We start from the raw sequence: 20,953 nt of genomic DNA on the forward strand, positions 1-20,953 counted from the left end.
ATATAAAGAATATAGGGGTATATTTATAAATAATAAAAATATAAGGGTACATTTATAAATTGTAAAAAATATGTATAAGTCGTCATCGCATAAGAGAACCGCTCGCCCTTGTTGCTCGTGTTCTTGGTCGCAGTCGCTGATAGACTTTTGGAGTTTTGGGTGAACTCAAAAAGAAAACAGAGGAAATGTGTATTACAGAGAAAAGAAAATGCGCTTTTTATTATTAGGGTTCTTTCTTAAAACGTCAGATAAGTGTCCCAACTTTTTTAAAACTATGGACACGGCCCGACACGAGTGTTCGAGAAGTATCCGGGTGTGTCCGGGTATCCAGGTGTCAGATACGGGGACTCTTCACCTTCTAGAAATGTCCGTGCAGCATAGCAATTCACACATAAATTATAACCAAAAAATATTTTAAAAAAAAATAATTATTGGAAATTATCAGCAATCTAATAATGATTTTATTCTCAACAATAAACCAACCAGAGTATTTTTTTTCTCATTTTGTTTTGAACATCTGCAAATAATTTAATGAAGATTAAAAAAAAACTCAGAGGCTCAGATCTAGAAATATATCAGGCAAGGAGACATACCGCCGCCATGGCTGCAAAACCCAGATCCATGAGCCGAGCATGCAATCCGGGTTCGCCCCGCCAAGATACGGGTCGGATCTATCTCCAATGCCCGACCCAACTCTTAAGAAAATTCATCATCACAGCCTCCACACCTATTTCCACAAGGTCCCCGGTTCGAATCCAGAAGCAAAATTACGTTTTAAGTAATGGCGGTGGTGGTGGTTGTAATTAAAATTGGTGATGATGATTGATGCTAATGGCGATCAGATATTTCATATATCCAAATCCCAACCACTCACCATATTTAAAAATGAAATCACAGGCAAGAAGGAAAGGAGCTCGAATGGAGCGCATGACTATGTCTACACGACGTAGGCGAGAGGCTGAGAGAGCTGGTGAAGCCAGATCATCAGTTGCACATCCCGATGTTGGGTCTTCTCGTGCTATGGAGGAGGAGGCAGATGTGGACCCCGTTCCCATCTCTGAGTACATATTTAAACAACCTTACAAAAAATCTTACAAATTTAATACATTCCAAAAACATAGGTTAAACATATAAAATGCAAAACACAACGCTACAAATTTAAATATTCCAAAACATAAGTTTGAATGCAAAATTAAAACAAATATAAATTTAAACATAAGTTAAACTTTCAAATATCCGGCAGATGGTTATGATTACCATTACTCACACTCAATCGCCATAATCCATCCTCCGTTGATTTTTTGCCAATTAACCTGAACGGACAAGAACGTTTCTTCAATAGTACGTGTCGTCGAGATTGATATTTTGCACACGTTAAAACATGATGTTTTTCTGATTTACAATGATTAACCAGTCGATGATTATGACTAATTGCTGTGTCTTTTGCCCACATGATTAACGCTTCTCTACTATCACACACAATACCACGTTCAAAGAAGTGACTATGATCGTGAGATTGTTCTCTTAGTTCCTGCATAAATATTTAAAAGGGGAAAGTACAGTTTGCACCCCTGAACTATGGGGCTTGTCACAAACACTCCCTTAAACTATAAAACGTACCAAAATGACCCCTCCGTTTCCAATCCGTTTGTGTACAATGACGTGTCAAGTTGACTTTTTTCATTTTCAATTAGTTTTGTGCCCGCACCATTTTATTGACATTTTTACCCCCAATTATATATATATATATATATATATATATATATATATATATATATATATATATATATATATATATATATATATATATATATATATATAAAAGTACAGCTAATTAAAAATAAATTAATTAATTAACTAATATCATCAACAAAACATACTATAGAAAACCAGAGTACTAAAGGGAATTGCAAACACGTTGCAGAGAAATAAAGGAAATTGCAAAAAATGGATTTTGGGCATTTCGAATTCATTCAAGCGCAACAATCAATTGCTTTCAAATCTGCCAAATCGATTGCTTTCACGAACATGATAACTACCATCCCAGTAGTAATCCCCAATTGCTGAGAGAAATTGTGGGCCCCAAATTGCTTAATTTCGTCTTCGTTTGTCCACAGGCGCCGGAAGAGCTTGTAGGATTCGTTGGGTAGGACCTGGTTTTTGGCAACGATGGGTTCCTATTGACGGTTTTCTGATTGTGGGGAAGGCGACGGTGACATGGGCGGGGAGAAGAGAACGGAGTTGGGCTATTAATGGCGAAAGCGGCGGAAGAGGCGGAATCATCTTTGGTCGAAACTTTCTTATTCTTCGTTGAAGATATTATTAGCAGCGGCGGCGGAGGATTGTTGGGATCACCGACGGATGCCGATTAAGAATTTCCTGATTTGAGGGCTCACGACGAGACAGAGTTGTGCTAATTGGTTGGTTTCGAGTTGATATTGAGATGTGGTTCAACGCTTCAAATGGGTGGAAATAGGGAGAGGCACCGCCGGCGAGACAAGAAAGAATGAAAAAATCGAACAAGGGAGAGGCACCGCCGGGAGAGAGGCTGCCGGTGAGATGCTTTTGTGGTGGCAGTGGGTTTCTTCTGCTCAATATTTGATTTGGAAGAAGGTGTGCTTACTAGGGTTGTACTCAAAGGTACAACCCGATAATGCAAACATATTTTAAGGACTAAACGGTAAATGCACACATATACTAACGGTGTTAAGTTTTTGACAGTTGACTGAAAATAGCAGGGGTCATTTCGTTACGTTTCGTAGTTCAAGGGGGTGTTTGTGACAACCCCTATAGTTCAGGGGTGCAAACTGTACTTTCCCCTATTTAAAATTAAAAGACAATATTTAAGGGATTTCGTAGAAAAACATACGAAATGTAAGCTTCCATTTCGTGTGATTGTCTACGAAACAAACAACTAACGATTTTAAGACATATTTCGTATAGTATCACACGAAATGAAAGCATATATTTCGTGTGTTATAACACGAAATCCCTAAAAACGTTGGAAATGAACAAAAAACGTATATTTTCACCTCAAAATCGAAGCCGTTGTCATCCATGTCGATAATACTTCTGCTCTAATTGATATTGGTCGAAAAATTACTAAAATTGAAAATTTTCAAGAATAAAAGGTTGAGAGTGTTTGAGAGAAGATTTGGATAAGATTTGAAAAAGAAAAAAATGAATTATTTTGCACTGCGAGTGGTAAAAACCGCACTGATAATAGCAAGCCCCTTATCTCTATCATATATTCATCTCTCTGTCCGTACTAAAGGGCTGTTTGGTTGGATAATTTAGAGAAACTCCAAAACCTCCCTCTTACCCTCAGATCTTTGTCCTCTGAGCGGTCTGTTCCCCAAACTGTACCCTTCCTTCACATTTTGATGTGGTCGAGATAAACTGAGGGTATTTTTGTCACTAACATTTACCGTGTTTTAAGGGATTGTTTGGTGGGGGGTGTTACTATTAATACAATATTAATGGATTTTCTACAATCTTTTATCAAAAATATTTTCTATGAAATTGTCTTGATTTACAATTGATTTAATCTCGAACAAATTTAATTATAGGGTAAATTAAAAACCCTTGATGTATGGTAAAATTAAAAAAAAAAAAAAAAAAAAAAAAAAAAAAAAACCTTCTTGTTTGAGTAATTACAACAACCCCTCAGCTATAAATTTTCTTACACGTGCACCCTTACAGTTTCAAATTTGGTAGAATCTTCTTGATTAAATGGAATATTATCACTTTTGTATCCGTTTTATCCCATTCGAGCTCCACATTTTGAAACAAGATGATCATAAGATGTGTTTTTTGGCTTGTATATATCCGATTGTGGTGCATTAGAAACTGTATTTTTACACAAAACGAGTACAAACTATAGCACATTCCACGGAATCTAGATGATTATATTGAATTTGAGACCGTAAAGGTGGATGTGTAAGAATATTCATAGTTAAGGGGGGTAAATGTAATTATCCAAACAAGAGGGGAGTTTTTGTAATTTAATCATACCTCAGCTGTGGTTGTAATTTACTCTTAATTATATGTACTCTTCATATGTAGGACCGGCAATTGAGCCAAACCTAACCGAAGTCCGATTGCTCCGTTCGATAATATTTGAGTCGAGTCTACTTCTTAGTGAGTTGCACCGAGCCTGAGCCATTCAACTATACCAGATTTATTTACAAGTCGAGTTTCAGCCTTCCATGGCACAATCCGAATAAGACCCTACCGATTATGTTAATAATAAAATATATAATGTATTTCTTATTTTAGTACTTTGACTCAACATACAAGTTACAACCGTATAAGATTATTTTATTTTGCAAAAAAAAAAAAAATCAAAATAAAAAGAATTAAGTGGAGGCAATTGCTAAAATATATTAAAGATTTGAGAATATATAATGTTTCTAATAATAAGAGTTACTAATTTTTTTTTCTATCGTCTTAAATTTTTCAATAACTTGCAAAGATCGTTTACGATTTTTTTGGATTGCATGAGCAATCCATGAGCAATGCATGGAATTCGGGTTCGCCCCGCCAAGATACATGAGAAGAGCATGTAATCCGGGTTCGCCCCGCCAAGATACGGGTCGGATCTATCTCCAATGCCCGACCCAACTCTAAGAAAATTCATCATCACAGCCTCCAGTCCCACAACTATTTCCACAAGGTCCCCGGTTCGAATCCAGAAGCAAAATTACGTTTTAAGTAATGGCGGTGGTGGTGGTTGTAATTAAAATTGGTGATGATGATTGATGCTAATGGCGATCAGATATTTCATATATCCAAATCCCAACCACTCACCATATTCTCGCACACAGACACAGTCACACACAAGGATCCGACCCGGAATGACACATGGATCCGACCCGGAATGACTGTTTGTTTGCAGAGAAGAAAAAAAGGGTTGTTGATTATTTTCTCGTGAATTTAAAAATGAAATCATAGGCAAGAAGGAAAGGAGCAACCACCCTTGGAAACAATCATCTCTCTCTTTGCCTCATTCATCAGTTGGGTTTTTTTTTTCACTCTTTGCATCTCTCTCTCTCTCTCTCTCTCTCTCTCTACATATATATCAACAGATTTATTTATCAATAAATAAATTCACTACTCTTTTGATGCGAGGGTATCCTGGTAATAACAACGATTCTTTTCAGTTTCACTGCATTGTTTGTACAATACGGTGTCGTCCTGATGGATCCAGTTGGGATTAACTTTGTGAATTTTGTTTTTTTATTTTTTATTTTTGTTGAGATGGGCTGATAATTATTGACGGTCAACGCAGCTTAATGATTTTACTGAATATTCATTTTAGGCTAAATTACAATCTACCTCGTTGTTTGGATAATTACACAACATAATCATCTAGATATCGTGAAATGTGCTCTAGTTTGTATTCGTTTTATGTAAAAACACAGTTTTTGATGCACTACAATATGATATATACAAGCTTAATAACACATATTATAATCATCTTGCTTCAAAATGTGGAGTTCGAATAGGATAAAACGGGTACAAAAGTAATAGTAATCCATATAATCTCAGAAATTCTACTAAATTTGAAACCGCAAAGGAGATTTGTAAAAAAATTGTACTTGAGGAGGTGGCTGTAATATTCCAAACAAGAGGGGCCTTTTTTTTTTTTTTTTTTTGACTATACCTCATGGATGATTATAATTTACCCTTTCATTTTATTATGTATTGTATCACCTTATGTGTAAATTAACATAAATTAATATAGTTGTGACTAACAAACTTATATTAATTTGGTAAAGTATTAAATTATTGATCAAATAATTTAGTAAATTTTAACATGTCAAACTCATAAAAAACTATTATTTAACCGAGATTATTAATGTATCGGAAGTTTAGTTGTTACTTGGATTTTCGTGAAGGATAGTATTGGTATTTCAATATAGAAGCCAAAAAAAAAAAAATAGTGATTAATTTAAGGCTCAGATCTGTAAACTGGGGGGGCAAGAGAACCCGACCACGCCATGGCTGCAAGAAAAAAAAAATCACCGGTTGCAAATCAACATGCCATCCGGGCTGCCCCGCCAAGATACGGGCCGGGTTTCTCGACGCCCCATATTGTAAGCTCAGAGGAATTGTTTGAAAAAAATAATCATCACAGCCTCTTTCTTTTCGAGAACAACACAACAACAACAACAACAATTTTGCACCACAAAAAAAACAAAATAAAACAAGAAGAAGAAGAAAAAGATGCATGATTCTGTTAGAGAGCGCTAGCTGTACACACAGTGGGAGAGGATGGATTATGACCGTCGGATTGAAACCGAGATTATATCTATCATCTATCCATCTCTCTATACATACACACATATGTTAAAGGGCTGTTTGGTTGGATAATTTAGAAAAATAATCATGGGGTTAGAGGAAGGGGTAACCACCCTTGAGAAACTCTAAATCCTCCCTCTACCCTTCAGATCTTTTTCCTCTGAGCATCAATAATACGTCTGGCAGTCTCCTTTTCCACATTTTGTAATGTAGAAAAATTGAGGGTACTTTTGTCAATTCATTATGCTATGTTTTAAGGGCTCGTTTGGGGTGGATATTATTAGCAATATTATGTGTGGAAATTGAAACGAAATTTCTGATTTTCGACGATTTCAATCCAAAAATCGTCAATTTTTGAACAATATTTTTTTAATTTAAATTCCAAAATTCTCACTTTCGATTTTCATGAAATTATTTGAATCGGAATTGAAATATATATGAGATTCCAATTTTCGATCCGATTTAAGATTCAAAACAGAATTCCAACAATTCCATTCCCCCCCCCCCCCCCCCCCCCCCCGAATATTACACTTAAAACACCAATAATATTATGTATTTTATATTTTAGATAACAAAAAAATAGAAATTTCTGAATTCCACCGATTGCGATCAAATATTTTCCGATTGTGGAACTAGTTTTTTTGCTCCAATTTTCTAAATTCCAATTTCCATAATTTTTTTGATTTTTTTGGGAACGAAATTTTAAACTAGTTTTTCACTTTAAAAATTGAAATATTTTCGAAAGGGCTAATTTCAATTCGATACGATCCAATTTACACCCTAAGCAAGACTAATAAATTTTCTACAATCTAATACTCGTGATAATATGCTCCAGTTTCGATATTGGGTAGAGATGTAAACAAATTGAACCTACCCGAAAGGAGTTCTAAAAATATTTGAGTTTGTTTTGATAAATAAATCCTACCATTAACAAATGGGTAATGATATACGCAGGCCAAATTAAACATTCAGGCACTTTTTTACCATGATTTTTTACCTTTTTACCATAACTATTTACCTTTTGTACTATTCCTACCAAATCCTATAAAATATAAAACTCAACATTCAAAGTGAAAAATTTCAGATATTCAACAATTTTTGCGATGGATCCAAACAACTTAGACCCGAATGTAAGTTTTTCGTTTTTTTCCCACAACCTTATATGCTCGTGTGAATTTACGCGAGCACTTGGCAAGTGCTCGTGTAAATTCACACGAGGAGATGAATTTTATTTTTTATTCATGTGCTCGTGTGAATTTACGCGAGCACTTGCCAAGTGATCATGTAAATTCACACGAGCACATGAACAATATTTTTTTTTTAACCCGCTCGTGTGATTTCACACGAGCAGAGAAGGTTTGCTCGTGTGAAATCACACGAGCAGAACGTCTCTGTTCGTGTGAAATCACACGAGCAACACAAATTTTTAATTTTTTTTTTTGAGTTTTATTCTTTAGTTTTATAATTTGCTAACTACATTAATATAAAAAACAGGAAGTATACATAGATGTGGATGAAGATATTGAAACATTCGAGCTACATGATTTTAGTGAATTTTTCACAATTTCGACTGCATTTGATAGTAAAGATGCACTAGTCGAGTGGACGATGAATATGGCCATCAGTCAGGGACATGAGATTAGGCCACAGTCTTACCACGAGGGCCGACAATATTTGACTTGTAAAAGAGCCTATAAGAGTCGAGGAAAAAATGCAGAGGTCAAAACAAGCCGGAAGTCCGATTCAATAAAGTGTAAATGCCCTTTTGCGCTATGGGGTAAAGAGGGTCGTGATGGATTATGGCGCCTTACCATAAAAAATGGCAATCACAATCATTTTCCTCATAAATATCCACAAGGACTACGTTCGCTAAGTCGCCTGAGTGAAGAGCAACGAGAAGTGACAAAGATACTGAAAAAGAGCCATGTGAAGCCGAAGGAAATTTTGCATCATCTGAGACAGATGAATCCGGATACGGCTGCAGCCTTGAGAGATGTGTACAATGAATCACAGAAAATTAGACGAGAGGAAATGAAAGGAAAAACAGTTATACAACATCTGTGGCACGAACTAAGTGAGAGTGGATACAACAAATGGCATCGAACAAATCCAGCTGGTGATGCAGTGCAAGACGTTATGTTTGCGCACCCTGATTCAATAAAGCTTTTGCAGTTATTTCCATACGTCATCCTGATGGATTGCACGTACAAGACTAACAGGTAATAATTATTTAAATGTGAATTACATTTATTATATTATATAAAGATATATATATATATATATATATATAAGAGTTGACTAAATTATAATTACCTTCATGTAGATATGAAATGCCTCTTTTGGAGATCATTGGGGTTACTCCCGTGGGAAGGAACTTCACTATTGCCGTTGCTTTTATGTCACGTGAAGATGAGGACACTTATGCATGGACATTGCGATGTTTGCGAGACATATTACCAATCGGGATAGAACCAGAAGTGATACTGACAGATCGTGAGTTGGGCCTACTGAAAGCATTGCCAAACGTGTTTCCACATTCGCATCACATGTTATGTTTATATCACATAAACAGAAGCGTTGAGGCAAACGTGTCAAAATTCTTGGGTAACACCAAGTTGGGTGTACTCTTCCGGAGGACGGTGTGGGCAAAGTTAGTCGAATCTGAGACTGAGGAAGAATACGAATGCAACTATAGAGAGATAGTTAGTTTGTACGGGCAATATCCGAAGTTGATAACTTACATCATTGAAACGTGGTTGATTTATAAGGAGAGATTTGTTAAGTGTTGGACCAACAATATCGTTCATTTCGGTAACACGACGACTAACAGGTATATAAATTGATTTTACTATGAATTGATTGAGTCGGATAGTTCGTTAACATAAGAAATTTCCCCCCTATTTTCTTGAAATAGTAATTTGTTTTTTCTTAGTTTTTATTTTTATTTTTTATTTTCCAAAATATATAGATTGTAATTGGAATATTTATAAAATTAATATTTTCGATTTGATTTAATATTTGAAAATTTCATTTTTTTTTCTCAAAAACTATACTACAATAACATACATTTTTGTATTTGCAATTTTTTGAGAAATTCCATTTTGTGAGAATTTCCAATATATATTATTACAAAAATTGTAATACATTATTGTTGAGTCTAGATTTTACACTCAATTTATACTTTCTTACGAGGATTTTTGTGGACTTTTATCGATTTAATGGTGCTTAATTATTAGTTTGTTGTATTTTAGGTATAATTTGAAGATTCAGGAGTTTCAAGGATGAAACGGGCAAAAACGGATCAAAAGCGGGCAAAAACGGAAGAAAACAATCGGAAGTTGAATTTGGCCTGGCACGACCGTGTGAAATACAATTCTTTTCTGGCACGGCCGTGCCAACTGCAAAAGTTGGGCAGAAAGCTTCGATATCTGATACAGCTGTGTGAGATTTGTACTGATTTTCACACGGCCGTGTGAAAACAAGCGGAAGACCAATTTTGGGGTTTTAATCACACAAGGAAACTCGGATCTTTTTACCAAGTCGAGCACCTTTTTAAAGACAAAGACAAGCACGAAGTAGAGACACTTTTACACAATCTTAGAGCAAGAGGAGCGAGAGAACGAAGAATCGAATACGAAGACCTGACGAATCTTCATCATTGTTCTTCTTTTAATTCATTATTTCTTCAATCTAATCTTATTTAGTGCATGAATCTAGCTAATTTATGTTGCTATGCGTTATTTTTAGAATTACATCGACAGATTGTTTTAATAATTAGAACAAGGATAGAAGAACTTTCGAGTAGTTTTCACTGGATTAGTGTGTTAATTGCATGTGTTATCGTAGACATACAGATATCACCTTAGGTAGCCGTTTACGAGACTTGTTAGTTACTGCTTTGTTCATAATTGGTTTGCATAGACATATAGTGAACTGTTTATAAATAATAGACTTATAATACACACGACAGCGGGTTATGAGTAATTTAGCGTCCCGGGTTAATAATCAGGAATCGTAACTTGCATGATAGAGGTTTAATTGGGTGACGAATTATCGCATAGAGGGAAGAAAAAGTTCTAGGTCCGTTTTTATTGATATTTTATCGTATTTGCTTGCTTTCAGCATTAGTTTAATTACTTAGTTGATAAAATTTGATAATTTTGCGTAGGTTGGATAAAAATCATAATTGTTAGAATTTGGTACATGAATTATGTAATTTGAGTATGGGATCGGCATCCGACGCTTACAAGTCCACTATTACTACTTGTTTGCGATACGTGCACTTGCGTGTTAGGTATTTAGCCCAACAATTATTCTACCAAAATTCCATTTAATTATAATTTTTTGGAGGGATTCCATTTTTTTCTCAAAAATTATTACAACAAATAAACTCTGAGTGGAAATACAAAAATATTATTGTATTTGCAATTATTTGATTATTTTTTTATTTAATCGTAATTATGTTCCACCGTGTGTATGCAGAATGCACTATTATTTGTTGAATTTTATAGAACTTTTCAGAAATAGCATTATCTTGAGGGGCAAATACTGATAAATCCCTAAACCCAAACATAAAGTGCGGGTCAGTCCCCAACAACATTTTTTAAGCATATTGGACCCTAAATCAAACATAAATATGCACTTAACTCCCTAACTGGTGTGCAAAGACCGAAAAACCCTTCACTTTATTTTGAAATTACCTGCAAATTCTGACTGCAAATTCTGACACAACTTTTCACCTACTTCACGCGCCGGTTGAGAATCACGCTCCATACCTTTCAACTATCCGTTGTCATTCAATTTTCGAACCATTTCCTCAGCGGTTTCTTGCAGTTTTTCTTCGTGCAGCGATTCTTCAGGTTTTTCGGTTTTTGTTTGCTTGTATAAACAAGGCGGAAAGTAGACAGGAAACTAAAGTAATAATATTCGAAGTAGAAGAATGGTGAAGACAAACAAGGGGAAGGAGAAGCAAGGTTTTTTTTTTTTTTTTTCAGGAATCGATAATGAAATTTGTTGTTGTTTTTTGTTGCTGTTAGCAAAAAACAAACTGCATGTTCTCATATTGAATGATTTTGAACATTTCCAGTAGTGGGTAGTATCCAACGGCGAGATTGGGGTTTTCTGAAATAAAAAAATCGAACAACTGGTTCCAATAAAATGTTGTTTTCTTGTTTATGGTTGCAAAAAATTGTTCATTTTCTGTGGAATTGCATGATTTTGAACACTTTCGCTCTTGGGTATCATTCGTCTGAAATATTAGTATTTTCCCAAATCACTTTTTGTCATAACAAGGGTTTGATTTTGGGCATTAGATGTGTTTAAATAATATAAGTCTTACTACACAACGGTAGTGCTATTGTAGTTAGAAGGTATAAAAAAAGGTAATGGCAGTTCTTCTGATGTAATTAAATAGTATATGTCGTATTGCCCAACAATATAAGTACTGTAGGTGTATGGTATTGATACAATATAGTGACGGTATAATTACAATATCTACATAGTACCATTGTTATTTTACAATTGTATTTTTTCTGATTATTGTTTTTCCTTTATAATCGTAATACACTTGCAGATGATGACGCCCAACAAGCATGCAGGTGCTCTCCTAGCGCCTTCAAAGAACAAATGGACATAATTAAACCTATGATGACGGCCAGACACTATGCTGCATTGGAGGAAAATCCTTTCGGGCATTTCTTAAACATGCCTAAGATATACCATAGTTTCTTAAAGGTGTCTGTTCTGTTGAAGAGGACATACAACGTGGAGACACGTACGTTCTGGTTTGGAGGTAAAACTATCCCTGTCGTCTTTGATCCTAGGGAGTTCTGCATCATGATGGGACTACAGTTTAAGGGGATACCCATCGATAAAAACCTGGAAATAGAAACTCCTTTCATTAGACGTGTTTTTGGGGGTAAATTGACCCAAGTAAAGCGTCATCAAATTGCTGAAAAATTGGAAGAGTATGCTGTTAGGACCGACCAACAATCAATTGAGGATTTTTGTAGGTTGTACATTATTTTCGCTTGCAATACTTTCTTATTGCCAAAGGGCAACTTTCAACTGCCGAGGTACGTTTATCCACATGTTGACAAATTGGAGCGCGTAGGAGATTTTGCGTGGGGAAAATTGGTGTATGATGTGCTCATTGAAAATATTGAGGCACACTTGGCTGGGGCAGGAGGGTATTTTGATGGTTGCACCATTGGGTTGTTGGCATGGGTGAGTGAAAGGATCACTTCTCTGGGATTCGCAACAAGCGTTTTCGAATACCCAAGATTTTTTCGATGGTCCGACTCTAAAATACCAGCCGACGAACGTCAGGCTAAACATCTTTTTAGAGAACTCACACCAGACAAGGTAACAATTTTGATTTATGCATTTTCATTGTGTTATTTGCTTACGTAATAAACTAATGCACAATTTGTCTATATGTTTATTAGGTGATATCATTCTCCGTGCACAAAGAAGAGAGAAAGTTTTTGGTTTCACCTGTGGAAGAACTATCTGGTCCTGTGGAGGTCGGTGGAAAAGTCGAAGTCAGGCGTGTAAGTGAAGAGTACTATTAATGAGATGGACATGTCCCATTTGTAAACCAACGTGATGTTGTTGTATTACACTAATCATTGTTTATTTTATGTGAACTGCAGCAGCATTTTGGAAATGCACAACAAGTGAAGAGGAAGAATGTGAGATTGGAAGAGACAGAGGGGAAGAAGAAGAGAAGAAGAGCTCTTATTTTTGAAGAGGAAGAGGAAGAGGAAGAGGAGCAAGATGAAGGGAAAAAAGAAGTGGAGGAGGAAGATAAATTTTTTAATGCTGTTGAAGAACTTGGAGATGAGGAAAAAAAAGAGAAAGAAGGAGAACAACAAGAAGAAGATGAAGAAGAAACCTTGATAAAAGTACTGAACATGGAGAGGGAGAGAAGGTCGAAGGCAAGAGAAGACAATCGAAGAAGAAAGAGTCGAGGACAAGAAATCAGCGTAGTCTCTGCTAAACTGCCCACAACAGTAATTATTCCTTATAATTTAATAATAACTATTATTATTATTATTATTATTATTATTATTATTATTGTTATTACTATTATCACTAATGATTCTTTTGGATATAGGTTGTCGTAGATAATTCTACGTACCAGGGGAGAACAGACTATGTATGCCGAGATGAGCTTACTGATGTAGAGAGGGCAGTACTTGATGGGTACCTCGTTGATGTTGATTTGAGGTAAAATCACTAACTTACTGAACATTTGGTATATAATAACTTCTTATGTAGTATCGGCGTACTTAACAAATAGTGCATGTTTATTTCTATTGTAGTGCAACTGTGATCGAAAGAGGCCCCAACGTATTGACTGGAAAGCATATGTGCGATCTTTTGTTTGATCAGCATCTGAGTGGGGAGCACATCGACATATACATGAGCCTGTTAAATTCCGAAGCGATCATGGAGGAACATGGGCATGAGATTGATTATCTCGAGACCCCTGCCCAGGTATATATTGGTTTAACAAAGATGTTGCATTCTGTGTATACTGGTTTATCTTATATTTTTTTTATTATGTTTCGTAGTATGAGATACTGGCACGAGATCGAATGGACTTCAGAAAGATGGGTGATACAGAGTTGGATACCTTTTTAAAGAGCTTAACATATTTTGGATCTACCGCAGTTGAGAAGCTTGGAATAGCACGTCTCTACAGCAAAAAATATGTTCTGATACCTATAAATCCCAAAGATCACTGGTTCTTGCTTGTGTTGGACCCAAACGAAAAAGTTTTTCGGCATTGGAACTCCCTAGCCCATTCTCCGACGAGCCCAGGAATTGCAGATTATATCGTAAGTCCTTAAATCGATTATTACTTCTTTAATTTATATATTGGGGAATGTGGTATATGTTTTATTAATCCATAGTTTGGGTACTGTGATTGAACGGTGCTGCAATATGGTAATGAAAATACATGTATACTAATATAATAGTATATTTTTGTAGGCGAGTTATTATAGCAGGGTGATTGAAAATAAAACCGCGTTGGATATACCTTCACATGTCGAATGGGTAGAAGGATGCAGACAACAGGAAGGGAATGATGATTGCGGGATTTTTGTCTGCATGTGGGCATATTGCCATGCTAGAGATGACGCTGAGACTTGGGAAAAGGCGAAAACTTGCTTGATCAAAAAACTCCGTCCAAAACTAGCACTTGTCTTCTTAAAGCACCAGGGCGTGGATAGAGAGGCAGTAGATGCTGATGCTTTGAACATATTTTGAACAATTTTTAAAATTATTTTTGAACAATCTGTTTTATGGGTGTTTTTGGGTTGTGATTGTCACGAACAATATGCTTTTGACTGTCTTTGCATGAACAAGTACTTTTAGATTAGTGTTTTCGTGCGATGATGGTTTTAAAACTTGTCCCATTTTTGTGGTGTTGTGACACCTATTTTGAACAGTGTAAGTGTTTTGCAAATTAGTTTTTAATACTATGTTAGTTTCTTGTCGATGCGTATAACCTACCCCATCTATACCATTACCTAAAATGAGGAATACCATAATGTTGATAACTTGAATTGCTCAAATTTGTTTTGCACATTTGTGATCCATAAGTTTGGGAAAGACATTAAATATGTTTTAAATTAAGGTTGTAAGGTTTTTTTATGTTAGTTTTAACTTTGGGGTTCAAAATGGAACAAATGTATCGAATTCCTTACAAGATACACTACTAATGTGCAAGGCTTCTATGTATAAGTGATTGTTTTCATCACAAGTGACCATATTCAACAACTATCAACTCCCAAGTTGTTTCAATTCTTGTAAATGAGTCACAAAATGAATAAATGAGGGATGAGATGGTTTTCTATGGTTGTATTGACCCCAAATGATACTATAACAAGGGTACTATTAGTACAGTACATAAGTACTCTACCGTTGGGACACGGATACCAAACAACGGTTCCGTCCATCCATATACACGCCACCGAATATACTAGTCGTTAGACCAATCAATACCATAATAGTGATGACTTGAATTGCTCGATTTTTTTTTATTTATCTGTGATCCATAAGTGTGGGAAAGACATTAAATATGTTTTCAATTAAGGTTGTAAGGTTTTTTTATGTTAGTTTTAACTTTGGGGTTCAAAATGGAACAAATGTATCGAATTCCTTACAAGATACACTACTAATGTGCAAGGCTTCTATGTATAAGTGATTGTTTTCATCACAAGTGACCATATTCAACAACTATCAACTCCCAAGTTGTCTCAATTCTTTTAAATGAGTCACAAAATGAATAAATGAGGAATGAGATGGTTTTATATGGTCGTGTTGACCCCAAATGGTACTATAACAAGGGTACCATTAGTACAGTACAGAAGTACTATATTGTAGGAACTATAATACGTAGATATTGTACGATCCATGCGTGAATTGTGAACGTGATATACAGAACAGTAGTAGAACAATATTTATCACTATATTGTACGAGTACATTTATTACGAACAACAACAATTGATTCATCGATAGAGTTAATTTATTTGTAAGTACCCAAAGTACTTACACATTGACATTACAATACGATTAACGAGCTACAATACACGACACTAACTTTTAACTCGTATTGTTACGGTGATTAGTTAAGAAACAATACATAGGTTTGACAAATCATGTAAACTGCAAATATTACTAGGTTTAACACTATCAAACTTTGATATACTCCAGCTTCATCTCTGGAATTCTTCACTTTACTTTCGCGATGAACTTGGTTCGTCGATCCACTCGTAGCTTCACTTTCTTCATATCGAGAATAGTTGTGGGGGAAAGTTTGCCCAATTTCAAATGGCTCACACCAATGAGAATAGCCATGGTCTGGGCAACAATAAAATAGCCTCCCTGGATTCAAACTTGTCTCCGAAACCATGATTATTGTTTTTTTCCCACAATCACGACGCTTGCAGTTATCTTTTTTATATTTTAAGCTACTCTTTTGAGAGTTGCTACTGGAAGAAGCCATGAATGAGAAGCAGACGAACATAATTACGTGCTTTTTATAAGTTCTGACGACAAAAATAACGGCTATATTATTGTAACGGTCATAAAATTCAAATCGATTCACTTATTATTCTTCTGTGAACCATATTAGGTTGTACGTTATACCATATCAACGTAATAACAATACTATTATAACCAAAACAGTGCGCTCTATTGTAACTAAAACAGTCATATCACGGTACATACAAATGGATAAATAGTACGAAGTACACGTCAACAAAGTACAAACAACATAAAAAGAAAGTAGAAACAGAGTAGTGCTACGGGACTGGTTGTTTGCACGTACGGCGATTATGTCCAGGTTTACCACACCGTGCACACTTCGTAGCACGGGTTTCGACTTGCGATGGAATTCTTTTCGTCCTTCTACGGCCTGGTAGAGCTTTCGATGCAGGTGGATTAATAAATACATCTTCCGGGCCATGATTTGTTTGTGCATTGTACAAATCAAAGTCCTCATCAAAAGAAGGAATTGGATTAATTGTGTACTTGTATACTTCTTTGTACAAATCAACCCGGAAGCAAGGATCAACAAATTCAAATACCGAATATCCTTTCGACTCAATACCTGCACATGCATGTTTGCACGGAAGTTTATCCAACTGCCAAGATTTGCAAGTACAGGTCCTAGTCTCTAAATCAACACCATACGACTTATCCTCTTCATACACCTCATAACGCGTACCACTGGATCTGGTATATTTTAATAAGCGAGAGGCCGTATAGTTGATTAATAATCTCTTTTCAACTCTTGGACACACTGTACCAGTCATGACTAAAGAATCTTCTCGTCGATTACCTATCATCTTCATTATTTTGATTCGTATCATATCAATCATGGATGGAACTGGCAAAGATCGTTCATCTTTAACCCAACCATTCCAACATTCAACTTGGTTACTGTTCATTATTCCCCATCTATCCCCAGAAAAGTATGCATTGGCCCAACGATTGGGATCAGAGTCTCGGATAAATGATTCCGCACGAGGCATTGATTGAACTATATGAGATACATGTTCCTCAAACTCTTGCCGAGTAGGAGCAATTGCAGCCTTATGTAGAACACTCACCCAATATGCTTTGTTGTGCAATGGATACGATCTTAGAACCTTTGTTCTAAAGTTATCCTCCAAATGTCGCAAACAATAAGCATGGTTGCTACCAGGAAATACCAGTGGAATGGCTTTAATAAGCCCCGAATGACGATCAGAGAAAATTGTGTAATTTTTCAATAAACCCCCATTGTGATAAACAAGAATCTCTTTCAGCTTATTACAAAACCACTCCCAATTCCTGTCATTCTCGGCATCAACAATTGCATAGGCCAATGTGTATAACTCATCATTTGGATCTTTGGACACAGCAGAAAGTAAACAACCTTTGTACTTATTTTTAATATGAGTCCCATCCAAACATATCATTTGCCTACACCCACGGTGGAAACCCAAAATAGAATTTCCAAAACTAATAAAGATCCGAAGAAACTTTTGAGTTTGAGGGTCAATCTCATAATCGGCACAACTACCAGGGTTATTCTGTTTTAGTGCACGACAATAACGTCTCAGTTTATCATAACAGCTCGACTCATCCCCATGAATGTCATACATTGCTTTTTCCTTACCTCTCCACGCCGTATAGTACTTAAGCTCCACACCATACTTTCTTTGGACCTCATTCAAAATAGCAATTGGTTTGTAACCTGGCTCATCTCTCAATTTTTGTTTCATAAGTTGCGAAATCCACGTAGCATCGGCTTTGGGATGACCCCTTGTACGAAGAGTAGCATCACCACAACTGTGCTCAAGAATACATTTGCGAATGCCGAATAACTTGTCTGATTTATGAACTGATGCATAAACCCTCCATTTGCAATTTTCAACAATGCATACGGCTATGATCTTTTGTTGATCATTTTTCTTGTACTTAAAGGTTCGATTGTTAGCAATGCAGTAATTTTTTAACATAAACCTAAAATCATTAGCATCTTTGAAAATTTGATTCTCCCCGCGTATGCAATGTCTCCATGCATCAATTGAATCTCCAACCGGATTGTACTCAATTTGCAACGGACTGTTGGAACTAACAGACTCACTGGAAAATGCAAAAACAATGAAACAAATTGGATTATTACAGTGGACTACAAATAAATTGTAACAATTGAAATAAGTACTTTGAGTGGAATGCTTGCATACGAGAACTCAATTTATAAGATACTTGATATACAATCATTCAATACTATTAGTAGCCTTATATGATACTACGAGCTTAGTTATTCTACACTATCACTATAGTAACACGATACTATGTAGTATTATATTCTATGCTATGATTACATAAACAAATTGCAAATGCATACAAAACAGAATGGCTGCATACCCGTTGCTGGGGGTCCTCCTTCTACGCCCATCAAGTTCATCAGTGCGGCTCACCATAATGTCGACCACACTCATGTGCATTACCAAATGCAATGTAACCATATTCACCACGTCTTCGTCAGAAGTCAGTGTGACGAACATTCTTTCACGGGGAGCCAAGTATTGGAGCACCAATTTGTCGGGATGTATATCGTTCCACTTCATTAAGATAGATTCATAGATCTCCTTTAAAGTCGAATCATTCTTAATGGAAATGATGTGCAGAGAATCATTGTACCGACAACTTCCAATAATACCAGCGGCGATGGGGTTTGATTCACCATTTGCTGCCATTGTGGGAAATTACAGTTTTTTTTCGCGGTCGGAAAACAAAAAGTTGTAACAGAGAATATGAGGAAACGAAGAGGAGAGAGAAGCAGAAGAGAAAAAATGGAAGAAAAAGGAGAGATGAGAGAGAGTGTAGAAGAAAGAGGAGAGAGGAGAGAGAGTGTAGAAGAAATAGAAGAAAGAGGAGAGAGGAGAGAGGAGAGAGAGTGTATAAAGTGGAAAAAAGTGGGGTCAGGGACTGAACTGCATGTTTATGTTTGCTGTAGGGACTGACCCGCTAGTGAAACATTACTGGGGACTGACCCGTATGTTAGTTTTTGAGTTGGGGATTTATCTGTACTTGTCCCTTATCTTGATGTAGGATATATTATTTATTAATTTTAATAGGATAAATGTTAAGAGAGAGATTACATGTTCCGAAGAGAAATGCGATTAATGGAAGTTTCAATTTACTTTTTAACGTGGGTCCCATCAAGAGTTGTCCACATGTCTTCTACTGAATGGCATCCTATTTTTCTATTTGAACGAACCGTCTGTTTTGAATTTATTCTCCTATAAAAAGAGAAACTATAAAAAGAGAAACTCTATGGTGGTTTCTTCCATTTTTTGAAGAGATGAAAATATCACTTGGCTAAATCAAACTTTGAAGGACAATCGGGTAATATAAACTGATTGTTAATCTTTATATATAAAAGAAACGTTTTGCCACGAAACCCTAATCCTATTTTTGTGAAATAATTATAACCCTAGGGTTACTTTTGGTAAATCATATATAAATCCTATAACTAACTTCTACCTGTTACATTTTTTTTTTGCCGTTTTCTTTAAGCACGTCTATGGTAGTTCCTGATATTTTTGTACACGTTCATGTTAGTTTTATTTGTCTTTTGGGATTTTTTTTTAACCCTATGTCAACTGCTAGAAAACTTGGAGCACTCATACACGATCCAAAGAAAAAAACTGAAGCACTTTCATCTCAACTCCATTGTCAGAAATTATTTTGTTTGTCAATTGCGTTCAACGGATAAAGATGTTTTCAATTTTAATTTTCGGTTTGTGAAAAAAATTGAAAATCACTCGGTTTCGACATACAAAAATTTCATGTTTCTCTTTCTTCTCCATTTTCAGGTATTTCACATTCCCTTTTATAGCTTCATTATATTTTTACGAGAAGGTGGCATTGCAACGCTGCAGTTTGTGCGGAGATTTCACTTCTGGAGTTCTTCATTAGTCGAGATTTCAAGGTTTTTTGTTTTTACTTTTTTCTTTCCTGAAATTTTAGTTCTAGATATTTGATATGTTTAAGGTTTAAATGAGTCAAAAAAAAAAAATCCTCCTAAATATTGTAATGGCTGTTAATTATGATTATCGGCTTATCGATATGTGCATATATCGTTATTATTACACAATTCTTTGCGCTATCATTTATTCAGGGATTTTATGCAACTTATGTGTATGTTATTTTTTATGTTGTCTTTCCAATGAAGGCTTTAGGTCTGCGTTTTTCGAGATATAAAAATCTATGTGTGGATTGTTTCTGTTATGAGATGAGGTATCAATTTTACATTTTATGTCTGTACCAGTGCCTATATATTGCAATCTGGGAGGTTGGAATGAGGTTGAACAAAATTCATTTTATGTTGAACAAAATGAAGAATTGTTGGTTTTTGGCCCAAATGTGTTTTGGGCCATAGAGCCCAATTGCCATCATAATTTAAACACCACCATGTTTTGGGTTGAGCCCAAGTTATTATAAGTGAGCCCAGTCCATTTCTGAGCCAGATCCATCCGTTGGATTTTAGGTTTAATCTGGACCGTTCATTATCTCACTTAAATAGCACTTTCTCTCTCTTCGTTTCTCTCACTCGACAGAGTTATGGCTGGAGGTCAA

The 20,953-nt window shown here is 35.8% G+C and overlaps 1 protein-coding gene and 1 long non-coding RNA gene across 2 annotated transcripts; one reads left to right on the forward strand and one right to left on the reverse strand.

The window, feature by feature from the left end:
* Positions 1-11,855: 11,855 nt before the first annotated feature.
* Positions 11,856-13,255, forward strand: LOC148768396 (uncharacterized). The gene is made up of 2 exons (XR_016033094.1): positions 11,856-12,854; positions 12,957-13,255. It is a non-coding gene; the product is annotated as an uncharacterized LOC148768396 (long non-coding RNA).
* A 2,815-nt stretch (positions 13,256-16,070) lies between these two features.
* LOC105951519 (uncharacterized) lies at positions 16,071-19,387 on the reverse strand. Its single transcript, XM_012974975.2, has 2 exons — positions 18,737-19,387; positions 16,071-18,451 (listed from the first exon to the last, which is right to left on the reverse strand). Exons 1-2 carry the CDS (start codon positions 19,066-19,068, stop codon positions 16,621-16,623), a joined length of 2,163 nt encoding a protein of 720 aa, XP_012830429.2. The 5' UTR covers positions 19,069-19,387; the 3' UTR covers positions 16,071-16,620.
* Between the last annotated feature and the right edge of the window lie 1,566 nt (positions 19,388-20,953).

The sequence above is a fragment of the Erythranthe guttata genome, chromosome 8 (assembly GCF_056151865.1).
Source record: "Erythranthe guttata isolate IM_541 chromosome 8, IM_541, whole genome shotgun sequence".
Taxonomy (NCBI): Eukaryota; Viridiplantae; Streptophyta; class Magnoliopsida; order Lamiales; family Phrymaceae; genus Erythranthe; species Erythranthe guttata.